The 15,843-nt window shown below is 42.3% G+C and overlaps 1 protein-coding gene across 2 annotated transcripts in view; it reads left to right on the forward strand.

The window, feature by feature from the left end:
- The window catches only part of LOC147606354 (pfkB-like carbohydrate kinase family protein), a 91,112-nt gene that overhangs the window by 12,491 nt on the left and 62,778 nt on the right, over nucleotides 1-15,843 (forward strand). For both annotated transcript variants that reach the window (XM_086791703.1, XM_086791702.1), the window contains exons 2-5: nucleotides 6,208-6,313; nucleotides 6,431-6,520; nucleotides 12,032-12,109; nucleotides 12,303-12,377. In XM_086791703.1, the coding sequence (XP_086647829.1) occupies nucleotides 6,208-6,313; nucleotides 6,431-6,520; nucleotides 12,032-12,109; nucleotides 12,303-12,377 (349 nt within the window). The remainder of the gene's footprint in view (nucleotides 1-6,207; nucleotides 6,314-6,430; nucleotides 6,521-12,031; nucleotides 12,110-12,302; nucleotides 12,378-15,843) is intronic.

The following is a 15,843-nucleotide window of genomic DNA, read 5'->3' on the forward strand; positions in this document are numbered from 1 at the left end:
GACAGGCTGCCCTATCTTCTACACTACAGGCTGCAGCCAAAACCCTTTTTACATGCTCCTACAGGCGGCAGCATATTGGCAATAGGTGCTGCCTGTTTTCTCTTACAGGTAGTCGTGGGTCCTCTCCGGCAACCTGCGCTTGTTTCTCTAGCAAGCTACCCAAGTAACTGTCTACAGCTATCTCTTGGTTTTTTTTTCTACTTTGGAAGAGGTGGTACATCCTCTCCACTGGTGTTCTACAAGGAGACTTCGCATCACCTGGGTGACTTCATCCTACTATGAGTATTGGTTTCCTATCAACCATCTACAAGTAAGTGAATCTCTGATTTCAATAAAGTATTTTATGTTTAAATCTGATAAGGGATTCATCCCGCTCGGCCAACACCCGTTCGGTGCCGGGTTGTCCAAGCTATATTGGCGAACCTCGGTCCAAAGGTGCTGAGATCGGGAGAGCCAGGCGTTAGTACGAGAGCGCCTGTTTGTGCGTGGTTTCGGAACACCAGTGAGGCGCTCTCCGCGGAGTCCAGTGAAAGCACAGGACCGTAGCGATTGGACCACACTAGTGGTCGTTCTGCTTCGAGCTTCTACATCGAAATTCGAGCCTATTTGTTTGGTACTGTTTTCATATGTACATGGACATTATCTGGTTCTTGGAACCCATGGAGCATTGTATTCATTAAATACTCCCAATAAATATATCATATATTGAGGGGGGGGTCGGCCCGTTGCGGCCCCAGTGCTGGTGTCCATCTTTCCATTTCATTTCATTTAAGTTTCAAGTTGTATTAAGTTGTCCATTTCAAATTTGTGGTTTTAGAGTTGTGCTATTAAGCGTGTGGGTGTCCAACGGAGTCTTTCCCACTTGACGGGATCGGTTTCAGCTACTCTCTTTCTCTCTCTCTTGAAGGCTGCCCATGAAGGATACCGGCTGTTGGGGATTGTTTTGGAGGCTTCCATCGCGAAGAAATACTGAAGGCAAGGGTATTTAATTATTTATTATGATTTCTAGCCATTGTAATTGTTATACCAGCCCTTGTACCTGTTGTACTAGCCATTGTATTGGCTGTACCGATCCTTGTACTTGTTGTACCTGCTATACTAGCCATTGTACCGGCTATACCAGCCATTGTACCTGTTGTACCAGCCACTGTACCGACTATACCAGCCACTGTTCTTGTTGTATTGGCTGAATGGAGAGTTGTACTTGCTGTACGAGCTCTATTGCATGAAGACCCATGGTTTTTGGGAAAGAATCAATACCCACACGGAGGTATATAGATTATATTGTTGGCTCGGCATTTCTACAGCCTGTGTTCCGGCTTGGTAGCCTCGTGTTGGGTTGTGTTATGGCATTTGTATATGGATAATCCGGCATCTCTCGTGGTGAGAGTAAGGCCCTCAAAGCTTGTACATGATATTATTCTCCTTGGGTAATAAAATACTCCAAGGGGGGGGGGGGGTCGGCCCATTCCGGCCTCTATGTGGTGTCACATTTGCAAGCTCCATTTTCAGCATTTGTGGATGTTTTGTCCAGCTTTTATGTTTTATGCAAAGTGATGATGGATATGTGTTAAGGCTGTGGCCATGTTTAAATGTTTTAATATGCATTGATGGTATCAACAAGTGTGTCAAAAGCCCTAGTTCCGCGGGCACCCGCTGCGAGTTTCATTGGTATCAGAGCATAGGCTTTCTTGGAAGCGGAGGCTTCCTATCAATAAGGAAGAGAAAAGATCTCAAGTTGGGACCACACTTACCATCATTGCTGTTAAGCATGGCCAGTCACTTCATAGCTTATGAAGCAAGAGCATGAGCAGTAGACAGCTTGTTGATCTAAGGATTTATGAATTCACAAAATTTTATCTTGGAAGTGTGGAGTTGGCTTTATGTGCACACGTTTAGCACTCTTTCCATATGGATATTGTGGATTATATTATCAAGCTTGCAAGCAAGCTATATGGAGATATATCTCGGGATATCTTAAGGATATGGTGAGGAGATATTTCTTTTGGCTTCATGACCAACCTGGCAAAGAAAAGCTAAGTATACTTTGAGTTTGCAAAGTTGGTGCTTTTGCTCTTTACTATGAAATGTTTTTCATGTTCACTAATCCTTGTATAGCCATGCAAGGAGAAAGGTGGTGTTGTTTGCCTTGAGATGGTTTCAGGGAAACATTGTTTATGGCTCCCTTTATTGGGATGGATTATATCTATGGAGATTTCTTTCTTGAACGAGATTTATATAGATATTGGGCTTCACAAGCAATTTCTATGGACGAATCTGTCCCAGTTTATAGAGAAGAAATATTTGGATATCTCATGGATATGATGCTTTTATGGATAAAAGTCCACCTCTACTCCAAGGTGTGTGGTTAGCACGGAGTATGTGGTAAGAGTTATGGTATACAGGTCTATGGATTCTTGGACTGCTTTTCTAAGGATATGGATCCATCCTCAGGTTTATGGATTATGTTTTTGACTCTCTTTTACTGGGATGGATTATTCTTTATGGCTCCCTTTATTTGGGATGCATTGGACTTATGGAACTCATGGTTCACATGTCCTGTGTAGTGTTCTCTTGTCCTATGTGCTCTCTTGAAGATTGTTTCTACCAGGTGTGGGTGGAACAATAGAGAGCAGATGGAAGGGAACATGGGCACTTTTAAGGGTAGTGACAAGCATAACATACCCCGTGTAGTGTTCTCTTGTCCTACGTGCTCTCTTGAAGATTGTTTCTACCATGTGTGGGTGGAACAATAGAGAGCAGATGGAAGGGAACATGGGCACTTCAAAGGGTAGTGACAAGCACAACATACCTTGTGTAGTGTTCTCTTGTCCTACGTGCTCTCTTGAAGATTGTTTCTACCATGTGTGGGTGGAACAATAGAGAGTAGATGGAAGGGAACATGGGCAGTTGAGAGGATAGTGTGAGTTGGTGGCTGAAATGCCTACAAACTATTGGTGGCCGAAATGCGTATAAACTATGTGTAGTAGAAATGCTTATGAAACACCAGGCTATCTATGCCTGCGAGTGATTGTTTTATCTTGTTACTTGAACCCACCTCTTATCCAAGGTGTGTGGAGTACCAACACGGAGTGCAAGTGGTAAAGTGGACATGATGCCTGGTTGGCACGGGACTTATGTCTATGCCAAGGGTCATGTGGACCGATGCCTTGTTGGCAGGAGACTTATTTTGTCTCGCCCATTTACTTGGGACATGGATTATGATATCTGGACTTATGGGACTGATTTGTCTCGCCCATTTACTTGGGACATGATTATGATATTTGGACTTATGGGACTGTTTTGTCTTGCCCATTTATTCGGGACATGGATTTATTTATTTTTAAGCCATATTAGAATCATTATCTCCCCATAAAGAGGCCAAGAGGTTCATTGTTCATCTCACCATGCATGTGGATTCATGTTGGGATTGTGACGGGGCAATTCAATGAACACTCCACTATACACGTGGATTCGTTTTGCGATTGTGGAGTGAGTGTTTCATTGTTTCCACACCATGCTTGTTGATCAGAGTTGGGATTGTATGGGAGAACATGGGAACTGTTGGGATTGGGAGAAAGGATTGCCAGAACTATGGAGAACCAGCTTTTCGATCACCATGGTTTGTGCTCTTGAATTGCACCAGTTTATGTGCATAGCACATGTTTCTGTGCGAGGCACTAGTTTCTTGTGCATGGCACTTATTTAAGTGTCTTAGCACCTGGTTGGTGATTTTCATTGGCATATGATTATCTCATGATATTGGTAATTGAGACACAATTGGTTCTTGTGCCTGTGTCTACCTCGCCCATTTATTTTGGGACATGATTTTGATATTGGTATTATGGAGACTTATTTAGTCTCACCCATTTCTTTGGGACATGGATTCTTCAGTTATATTAGATTTTTGAGACTGTCTCCTCTCGCCCACTTGATGGGACATGATTATATCTTGAATATATGGCTTAAAGCTTAAAGTTGCGGACAACTTTTAAGAAGCTGGGGAGGATGTCACTAGCTTGGACATTTCCCAGTATGAAAGGGGTCTGGTGGACTCCAGGATGTCTAAATATTTGGAAAGTACAAGCTTTGGGAATGGGGGATTATCCTAGAATACAAAGAACCACACTCCTAAAATTTAGGAGAGCTGCTATTTTTGGCCTGACTCCGATGGAAACTCTGTTCGCGTCATTCATAGTTGTTTCTCGTACGCGTATGAACAGGTTCGTACGGAACGGTACGAGTGGTACGATACCGTACGATACCGTACGTTTTTTCTCTCCCAAAAAACCATTTTTCCTTGAATTTTTTTTTTTCCAAATGCTTTAAAAAAATATAGAAACCTTGCTTTACGAAGATCCCAAATGCTCGCAATACTTCGCAACTTTTGTGTCCACTCAGTATTCCATATGGGGTTGTTGAGAGACCTAAAAAATCTGGCGAGGTAGACTGGTAGTGTACACTTGATTGGTAGGATGAGAGAATCTTGCTACATCACTTGGGGATCCCTGGTATAGGTAGGCTAGACAATTAGATTCTCAAGTTATGTACGAGGGAGAAGATTTGGACATGGCCATTTTGATCTAGAGAGGAGTCCCTAACATTATCACCCTAGATGCACTCCTCGTATTTGTGCAAGGACGGTCCCTTAGTCATAAACGCTACACTGGGAGACCTTTGGTATTGCATTACCCATCCAGGTTCTTTTTTGGAGAAGGAGCCTGACTGAGCCTGGCTAGTGCTCTAAACCTAAATGTTTATCTGCTGCAAATCAGGGATTAGCTTTGGATCATCCATGTCCATGTGTGTGCACATGACATTCCAACCTGCTAAACTTGATGACGGGATTCCAACCTTTGACCTTGGATGACTGTCCTCATCCCTTTCTCTCCACAACTTGCTAAACTTGATGACGGGATTCCAACCTTTGACCTTGGATGACTGTCCTCATCCCTTTCTCTCCACATGGACTCCCAAACTTGTCATCCTTCCCTTCCTAGCAACCTTTTCATTGAAAACCTTGCCGTGTCTCTGATTCCACTCCAAATCTGACGTAGAGATCCATGCATCTGTTCCACTTTGTCCTCTTGCCTTCTTGCCCTGTCCGTGAACACAAACATGAATCCTTCTTCTTGAGATCATCATGATACCCTTTTTCCACCCCTTGGATGATCATCATCCCTTCGAGTTGTTGCATAAAAGCCTTCCTTGGAAGCCCCAAATGGCTACCGACTCTTATGAAACCCCTCCCTTGGGCTTTTCTTGACACCAACTAGCTTCTGTTGGTCTTTCCACATGATGAGTTACTTTCCTTGGACCTGTGCAGTTCTTCTGGGGTCACTTTCAGCACTTAGATAGCTGAGGGCCTTACGCTTTGATACCAATGTTGCACGGTCACCACACCACCAAAAGATCAAGACACGGGTGCTTGCTTCATCCATGCACGATGCAGTAAGGGTGTGCGGGACATTGGCAGCAACACTATCTCAAAATCAACGTGAAGCTCTGATACCAATGCTACATGTGCGGAAGCTGTGTCTTCTTTCAGCCCTGAACACTGAGATGGGAACATCTTGATGCAAAACACAACTAGAGAGAGAGATGGCTGTGTATTCAGTATATTCGTATGGTACAAAAAGGTGTGTATGTCTGTACAAATTCCATGGCCTTTGGCCTGCCTAAAAGAGCGACTAATGACCTTCTAAGACTGACTCTTGACCTGCCCCATAGAGGGGATCAGATGCCTACAATGACCCTTGGCCTAGCCTTTATATAGGCCCCAAAACTGCCCATAAACTGGCCGAAAAAGAGGTCACATATATGCAATAAATGCTGGCTGACCCCATGGTTCACCTGCTGTGATGCTGGCCGACTTCATTTGTGTCCAATCTGAACCTTTCCTGAGCCTGGCTAGTGCCCTAAACCTAATGTTTATTGCTGCAAATCAAGGATTTGATTTGGATCAGCCATGCCCATGCGTGTGCACATGACAGCCTTGGTGATGATAATGCATTATTTGGGAAAAGAGGATAGCTTTAGGCGTGCCATGCTTTTACAAGAGATTCTTTCTTGCATGACACCGACGATGACGAGGTGATGGTGGCAAGGGCCAGGTGGTGGTGGTGGTGATGATTTTTGTTATCAGTCGATGGTTTCCCCTCCTTTTTATTATGTGAAAAGCAGTCTTAACGTGCACTTTTTGAGCAGGAGGACATCAATTGTTAGAGGAGAAGCAAACTCCACAACTAAATCTTTGGAAGAGGACAAGATTGAGAAGCGATCGTACAATCCACCACCAGAGAAATGTGTCGTGGTATACTTACTCTATAATGTAAAGGTGCTTGTTTGAGGGGTAGAAGGGAGGGTTATGCAAAATGTGTGTCTTTCTTTTTTGATATCTGGTTGTTTATTCATCATTTGGTTTCTGTAGGTTGGTTGTGGTTCAATTTCTATAGACTATCTTGCATCAGTGGCAAGTTTTCCTCAGCCTGACGAGAAGATTCGCAGCACAGATTTTAAAGTACTTATTCTTATCAGCTTTTGCCTTGTTCCTCCATCAATGTTCTCTGCTTCTAAATCATGGATTCTCTTCTTGATGTAATGGAAGGACTTTATCCTATCGTTTATCTGTATTTCCAAATTATGGGTGTTGTTATTGGTTGAAAATGTTGGTGTTACTAGGCTGCACAGGTGCACCGGGAGCATGAACACACAGGGCATTTAGCCAAGAGTATGAATTTATGCACATGCTTTTCTAGTAAGTGTTTTTTTGGCATTGAAATGCTCATCATAGTATGGTCTATTTTCATTTGAAGCGAACAAAAACCTTCTTGTATGGAAAATGCATCACATGTCCTCTTCTTGTTTAATTTAGAACTGTATATACTATGAATGGAGTTTGGACATTGCATAGGCTTAGCAACACCCTAGTGGCTGCTTTTATGGACTCACATGTTAGCAGCGGGACACCATGCCACGCCACACCAACATGTTAGGTAAAAGACCCATAGGCTGCAAGTGGAAAAATAAGGTCATGTACACTTTTTGTGGGAGTTTGGACTGATACAAGGTTTTTATGGTGGCACAAACGATTGTTTAAAAGAGGAGGGGATAATGCATCTGGAAAATTCTCTCTTATAGCCACAAATAACCAATAATTTCATAAATGATTCGAGATCACTTTGTCATGCTACCAAGCTTCATACAAAAGGAGGAAAACATGCTTTATGTAAATTGAATAACTTATCTGGTTGTAGCAAGTGACATGGGCATGACACACTTGCATCGACAGGTACTTTATTTCGAGCCTTCAGATAAGGACAGATGATTAAGGGGGGTAGCCGGTTTCATGAGGGATGAATCTGTAGGAAGTTCGAGATGAAACATTTGGATCTACTCCATATTCATTTGAAGGAGAGATCTGAAGGAGCAAGGACTTCATCTTTCAACTCAAGTCTAAAAGTAAGCACATCATGTAGGATTGGAACCATTGTCCATAGAGTAGCATCAATTCTTGTCGTATGTTGACATCTTATAGGTGGATGCTCATTTCTAGAGACAACTACTTAGGAGCGAGAATCATGGACCATGATGAGGGCTCACACTTTCTATGCAGCCGGAGTGCTGAGCCAGCATAGCCATATCAACACTGCTGGTTTGTTTTAAGAGGTCCTTCTTTCCAACTTTTTGAAGAATTGTAGAAAAAAAAGGAGAGTTCAAGTGGCTGTGTTGAGATATTGATGAGTAAATTGTCTTAGATATACACCATCAACATGATTCGTGGCTTTTTTAGGACTTTGAGTGCATAAGAGCTTTCCGCTGGTGTGCAACTTGTGAAATGTGGGACCCAGTTGCCATGCCGTCATCCCTCATCAATGTCATTGCCCTTGTATGTCATGTGGATGCACATGGACATGCTTAATCCTAGGCTAATCCCCGATTTGCAGCAGATAAACATTAGGGTTAGGGCACTAATAGTCGACACAGATAAAGTCGGCTAGGCTTTGTAGAGGTTTTACCTCATCACGTCGGTGAGGATTATATAGGTTTTATGTCCACTGAAGCGGGCCGACAGCAGTCAGCCAGTTGATTAAATGTGCCAAGAGCCTATAAAAGGCATTGTCTTGTTCATTGTAGATTCTTTCTCTCCCCTATGGAGATTGGTCATTAGATAGACTTTGGGGTTGCTAAGGCAGCCAGATTGATGTACCTTTTTGTATGATATGAATATACTGAATACACAACCAACGCTCTCTCTCTCTCTCTCTCTCTCTCGCCCTTAGGCACGAAAATGGCTCATTACAAGAGCCATTTTCTACACCTCTCACCAGATGATTTTATCACCCGCCCGGCGTACATGGATGTACACCTATCACATGGGATACGTTGTGCCATTGGACAGATCCGGACCTCATCACACCAGCTGCGGATTGAGACAGGGCGATATGTGCCAGATCTTGGATGACCGCATTTGTCAGCTATGCTACTAGGAGGCAGAGACTGAGGAGCACTACATTTGCCGATGTATAGTCCATTATGAGATCTGAGGGAGATATCATTGCCTCTTCCGAGACGGTTTTGGGATCAGAGATGCCTGGGATTGTTCCTACTTAAGCTCAGGAGACACAGAGAGACCCTCTTGGCAGACAGGAGACCGAGCCATGATGTACCTAGATAGAGGACCTTGATAGATTTCTTCGGCACCGGCACCGGCACCGGCACCAGCACCAGCACCAGCAATCCAACCCACACACCTCCTGATACCTTCTCCATTGGGCCATCAGGGCACCGACCACACTCCCAGGGAGTCACCACTGATAGAGCAGTCATCTTATGTCGTGCTCGTCGGCCACGCCCACGAGGATCTTGACCACGACATCCTCACCATCGCTAGATCAGAGCCATTATTGCTCGGCATCGGAGGCGCCTACCTCGCTTCTACGACCTCTCCATTCTAGACAGCCCCATGGCGGAGATACTTGATCTAAGGAGCGGGCAACACTTCAACTGATCAGCATACATGGATCTACTTGATATACATTTTCCAGTATTTTCTACTCAGTATCATCTCGGAGTCTTACAATTCTGTTTTTATAACTGTAAGACAATCAGTTTATTGTACTTTTTAGCCTCATTTAGTTGTTCTCTTTGATGAGACACCAACTTCAGATAAGCATGTCTGCGATAGATAGTTTTAGAGGCATTTTGGCCACGCATAGAAATCCATAGAAAAATCCTCGATCCATGAGATATCCATGAATTCTTTAAGTCCACTGCACCCCAGAGAAGAGGGAGCGAAAAACTTGATTCAAGAACTGACACCAATATAGTTGTCATGTGTATGCACAGTCATAATGACAAGCGCCATAGAAATCCAGTAAATCCTCATTGCAGATGGATGAATGACTCGATATTGCATAGAATACCAAAATCATAAATTAGTTTAGTGGCTTTACGGGAGGATGTTGACAATGAGTCTACAGAGGCCCAAGAAGATGTTCCAACCGATCATGATGAGTCAGAAGCCTTTGAGAATCAGGAAATGTTCAATCCTGAGGGTCACGCTATAGAATCTACGTCTTAGATTTCATAGTTGCATCCAAACTATGTTCGGATGTAATCCAAACGTTTGGAACGTTCACTAATGTTTGGAAACGTAGTGAATGTGCACTTTTGATTTTATAGGTTAAAAAAACGGACGCAAGTCAATGTCGTTTTTTTTTCCGCTTTTCCTTACGTGCGTGTGGCAGCCTCTGTGGAGTGCTCAAGTCTTCTCCTGCGGGCGTCTCTATGCAACGCTCAACTCTCTCTCTCTCTCTCTCTCTCTCTCTCCCCCTCCCCCTCTCCGTCTCCGTCTCCGTCTCCCGCACACGCTTAAGTCTCTCTCTCTCTCTCTCTCTCCCTCCCACAAAATTGAAACTAAAGGTTGTAAAGTATTAGTAAGTGCTCTAATGTTCATTGATGAATCTTCAAACTTCATATTTCAAAATTTTATAATTTAATTATAAATTTTGTATATATATATATTGGGGGCAACGTTCACTACGTTTGGAATCTTTCCAGCACGTTTTCCAAACGTACTAAACGTATCGTTCACTACGTTTGGAACCACCTTGTTAGATTTTAGAGTGTAGAGTCTACACTCTAAATCTTTTTGTTTTGTGTGTGGAGTTTGGATTTTGGAATGCTAAGTTTAATTGTTCTAATTTATTGTTATATGACGTTCCCCCTCCCCCCTTCTTTTGACGTGGCTTTTCCGTTTCCCTTCCCTGGAAAAATCCGTTTCCATTTTTCAGTTTCCCACATCTATGGTTTGGTGTGGACTATTGATGGGAGCTCATCAACAGCTTCATCACTTAGCATATTTGGAAGGCCGGATGCATCCAAAGTGGATGGTTTCTATCAGGACCTTGGAATTTTAATTTCTCAACACAAAAAATAGAGCATAACATATATTTGCACAAATTAAAGCATAAACCTTAATAAACCAAATAAAATAAACAAGAGAAAGATGAAGAATAGAGTAGAAGTCATTGTCGACACAAGATTGGGTTGAATCTCCCCTGGATGAGTGTGGCCTTTGTACCACTCACCCATATTTATATGTATTAGAAAAAGCGCTTGCTTTCCAAAAAGGTAAGTCTAAAAACAAAGCACAAGTGCTTTTGAGTTTATGAGCTTGCAAGCTCTACAAAAATATAGCAAGCATTAATATAAAGTCTTGCGTCTACCAAAAGTATAAAATACTATTTGGTATGTACAAAGGTATGAGGCCTTAGCCTTACAAAAATATTGATGCCTAAGTATGAAACCATAAAAGGTGTTCACATGTCTTTCAAAATATCTCATAGTGGTCCAATACATGTTCCACCGGTGATTAACACATAATCCGCCACTCATTCTTCGCCTATATCCATAATAATATTAGTCAGTGCACACAACTAATTAAACACATTAATCTTGACCATATCATACTAGTACACACAGCTGATTAAACACATTAATCCTGGTAGACATCATACTAGCGCACACAGTTTGATTAAACACATTAATCCTGGTAGATGATATAAATAAAAGGAGTATCCAAAATAAAATTTCCTAAAATAAAATAATGGGCGTCTCCATAGAGGTTAGAGTTCCATCACCCCACGGGTGGAGACCATGCGCTCCATTTGAATGGCTCTCATTCTCATGCTTCGGGGATGTTGTAACTATCTAATCGGCCTTATGGTCAGATACAACAGCACCGAGCTACCTCCTTGTATACTTGTAGCCTGGGCCCCTTTCTCACATGAGCGACTCTGGACTTGTTTGGCAGTACAAGCCCCTAGTGTGGCTCTTCTTCGGGGATGTTGTAACTATCTAATCGGCCTTATGGTCAGATACTACAGCATCGAGCTACCTCCTTGTATACTTGTAGCCTGGGCCCCTTTCTCACATGAGCGACTCTGGACTTGTTTGGCAGTACAAGCCCCTAGTGTGGCTCTTCTCCTCTTCCCCTTTGATGTGGTCTCTTATCAAGAGCAGTTAACGAGAGAGGGAGCCTTCCCTTTCCTTTGTTCTTTGGTTTTATGACCTCATCTGAGGTGTGGCTCTTTTCCTCTTCCCCTTTGATGTGGCCTCTTCTCGAGAGCAGTCAGCCAAAGAGGGAGCCTCTCTTTCCTTTGTTCTTTGGTTTTATGACCTCATTTGAGGGTTTTCTTTCGGTTTCGACCTCCTTTGAGGGTTGTAGTTTGCGTTGACCAGACACCTTTTTTTGACTAATCGAAGGAAGGACCTTAAATAAAAAAGGAAAAAAATAGAGCATTGGCCTTGGATTTACTTCATGGTATTTATTTCCCTACTTGTTATGACATTTGATGAGTGTACCATTTACACTCCTAGCATGCATGCATTGGTATTTCTTTCAAATTGGCAATCATAAATGCAATTGTTCTTGCCTTTTTTTTTTCTCATTATGTTCACATTTGTTCTCTTTAGCAAAGGTGCTCTTGGCAAGTTCTTTGGATATATATTTTCTATATTTGTGCAGGTCCAAGGAGGTGGCAATGTTGGGAATTGCTTGACAGCTGTAGCAAGGTTAGGATTAAAACCAAGGGTACTATCAAAGGTAAGTTTTACAATCTTATTATAGATCTAAACTGGAGAATTGAACTGAAACTTGCTCCATTGACATCTGGTTTTGCTACCATCGCTAGTCTAATTATTGGGGGTTGCAGAATTGGTGAAACAAATTGCATACTTAATCATTATTTACTTGTAAGTTTGGTACATTGCAAATCTAAACAAGTATTTTATCACAGGTAGCTAAAGATGCTTTTGGAAAGCTTGTAATTAACGAGTTGAAAGTTGATGGTATTGACACATCCTTCATAGTGGTAAGTGGACCTTTTTGAAAGATGAAAAATTAGGACATATTGAGTGTGCTATCATTTTTAACCATATAAAATGTACTCTTCAGTTGTGTTGAGTGCTTTTTTGTAAAGATTATGAAGTCTTTTGGGCAAATCCAGTCCAGGTCATACACGGGTGGCACCAGTCTGGCTCTCGTCCATACGACACCATCCTGCTAACACGGGTGGCACTAATCTGGCTCCCGTCCATGTTATGCAAAAATACTGGCCCCTTCACCTGAGACACCGGCCTAGCCTCAAGTGAACGAGACACAAATCTGGAGATGGACCAAATGGTCGGCCAATTTGGTGACAAGGGGTGGGGGGTAGCGCAGGTGTGCAGATGCACGAAAATAGGGGGTGGAGTCTGGATTGAAATGCGCATAGGGAAGGGGGAGGCGCAGGGGAAAACACAAGCGAGGGGGGAAGCTTAGAAGTGCTCACGACTTCTTGGATTTAGAAATCCTTTACCACTTGGGGAAAATGCTTTACTTGTATTAGAACTGAGCATAATGCAATCAGTTTGGAGTAGAAAAAGCAGTATGTGAGCGAGGAAAAATGCTTTACTTGTGGTAGCACTGACCATATTGCAAATGCATGCCCAAACAAGAAGAAGCGTTATAGAGTGAATGGACCGAGGCCTAATGTGCATATGGTTCCGGATGTGTAGGGCAATACTTCACATGATAGCAAAGACAAGGTTGTATAAAGCTTGGGGACAGCTTAAGGATCAGCCCGCTTTGTTCATGTTTGATGATTGTGCAATTGTGAACTTCATATCCACATATATGGCAGCTGCTTTGGGTATTGGGGGACATGGGTCCCCAAATTGAAGCAGGGGTTGCCTTTGTTGGTAGAGAAGTGCAGGTTATGTCTATTATTGGCAAGTTGCACATACACATTCAAGGCTATGTGGATCATGAAAACTTTCTTGTAGCGCCTTTGAATGGTTGTGATGTATTGCTTGGAAAGCCTTGGCACACGCGCATTGATCCGCACAAGGCTTACAAGACCAATAGGATCACCTTCATGCATAAAGGCCGAGAGCATGTGATTGATGCTTGTGAAGAGGATAATACCATTCTCCTTGTATCTCATATACAAATTAAGAAAGTAATGAAAAAGAGTATTTTTGCGTACTTGATTTTTGTACGGGATCATCTTGAAGAAACTAATGTGCATGTAAACACTCTTAGTAATGATATGCTGAAATCATTGCAAGAGTACAATGACTATTTTGTTGATGAGTTACCAAATGAGTTACCCACCTGTATGGCCAAAAGATCATCGCATTGATCTTGTGCCGGGTAGCTCACCACCTAATAGGCCAGCCTATCGTGTGAGTGCATCGCAAAGAGAGGAGATCATGAAGTAGGTAATTGAGCTTCTTGAGAAGGGTTTGGTTTAGCCAAGCTCTTCCCTATATTGTTCGCCTATCCTCTTGGTTCAAAAGAAGGATGGATCTTTTCGTATGTGTGTGGATTATAGAGCTTTGAATAATCTCACCATCAAGAATCGGTTTTCGATTTCATGCATAGACAACATCCTTGACAAGTTGGATGGATCGGCATGCTTTAGCTGAATTGATCTCAAGAGTGGGTATCATCAAGATCGTGTGGTGCTTGAGGATGTACACAAAACTGCTTTCAGGACAACATTTCGGCTTTATGAGTATCTTGTTATGTCTTTTGGTCTTAGGAATGCCCCGGCTACATTCAATAGAATGATGGATCGTATGTTCCGTCGGTATAGGAAATTTATAGGTGTGTTCTTTGATGACATCTTAGTCTTCTCGAAGACCGAAGAAGAGTATAGAGCTCATTTGGCTACTGTTTTTGAAGAACTCCGTAAGCATAAACTCTTCATAAATGCAAAGAAGAGTGAGTTCTTCCTGTCAAAGATACACTATCTTGGGCATATTGTTGCAAAGATGGAGTGCGGATGGATTCTGCAAAGATTGATGCATTTCATAATTGTCCTAAATTGAGTAATTGTCCTAAATTGAGATCGATGCATGAGATATGTAGTTTTCTTGGATTATGCTCTTACTACCGCAAGTTCATTCGGCAATTTGCATGGACTTCTTCTCCTTTGCATGACTTGACAAAGAAGAAGGCTATATTTAAATGGACTGATGTAGAGAGAGATGCATTCCTTAAATTAAAAGATGCAACTACACATGATCAAGTGTTGATCATTCCGGATTTGGAAAAGCCATTCAGTGTGAAATGTGATGCATTTGGAAATTGTATAGGAGCTGTCCTAAATCAAGAGGAACATGCCATGGCTTAGGAGAGCCGTAGATGAGCCGTAGATTGCATGATGTAGAGCTCTCTCCTAGCATTTATGAGAAAGAGCTCTGGGCTGTAATTCATGCATTAACCATATGGAAACATTACCTTCTTGGGACTGATTTCATTGTGAAGACAGATCACCAAAGTTTGAGGTATTTTCTTACCCAAACTAAATTGTCATAGAAGCAAACGAGGATGACCAATTTCCTGTCTATGTTTCATTTTTAGATCTTGCAAACCCTACGAAAGAAGAATGTAGTGGCAGATGCATTGTCACGAAAGCCATATGTAGTAGTTATCTCAGTTGCCTCTCATGGAGACTTGTCTGCCATGTGTGATTTGTATCATGCAGATGTTGATTTTGCCACTATTTGGGCTGATTTGATGGCTGGTCATGCACATGTCTCAAAGAGGGTTATCTTATGAAAGATAATTGCCATGAGGCAAAATGTTTTGGATGAGTGCCATGCTCCTCCATATGCTGGTCATAGAGGCATAATGTCTACTATGCACATGATTGAGTGATATTTCTTTTGGCCAGGTATGCGGAAAGACATAGAGGCACATGTATGTGCATGTATCACCTATGAAAAGGTGAAATTTGATAGGCAGAAGGCATCAGGTTTGTTTCAGCCATTGCCTATTCCCACATAGCCATGGGAAGGTATTACAATGGATTTCATTATGGACTTGCCACAGACCAAACAAGGTAATGATGCTATTTGGACAATTGTGGACAGGTTTAGCAAGTAAGATCACTTCTTGCCGTTCAAGAAGACTATCAAAGGTGAGCATATGGTTAAAATATATCTTGCACAAGTGTTCAAGTATCATGGAACGCCGAAGTCCATTGTGGGGAATAGCCTAGGACTACAAGTCTCTTTTGGCGGGCCTTATTTGATAATATGGACACCAAATTATCACCCTCAAATGGATGGGCAAAGTGAGGCTACAAATTCAGCCGCGTTGGATTTCTTAAAATGTTATGTGGCGGATCAGAAGTCTTCTTGGGAGATGTACTTACTGCTTGTAGAATTTGAATTTTGCATACAACAACACGGTGCATGAATTTATGAGAAAGGCCCTGTTTGAGATTGTTTATGGTAAGGTGGCTTTGCCACCCATCCTTCGCACAAAGGATGAGATATTTGCAGCTA

The sequence above is a fragment of the Cibotium barometz genome, chromosome 57, assembly GCF_041138505.1.
Source record: "Cibotium barometz isolate CiBa-2024 chromosome 57, ASM4113850v1, whole genome shotgun sequence".
NCBI lineage: Eukaryota > Viridiplantae > Streptophyta > Polypodiopsida > Cyatheales > Cibotiaceae > Cibotium > Cibotium barometz.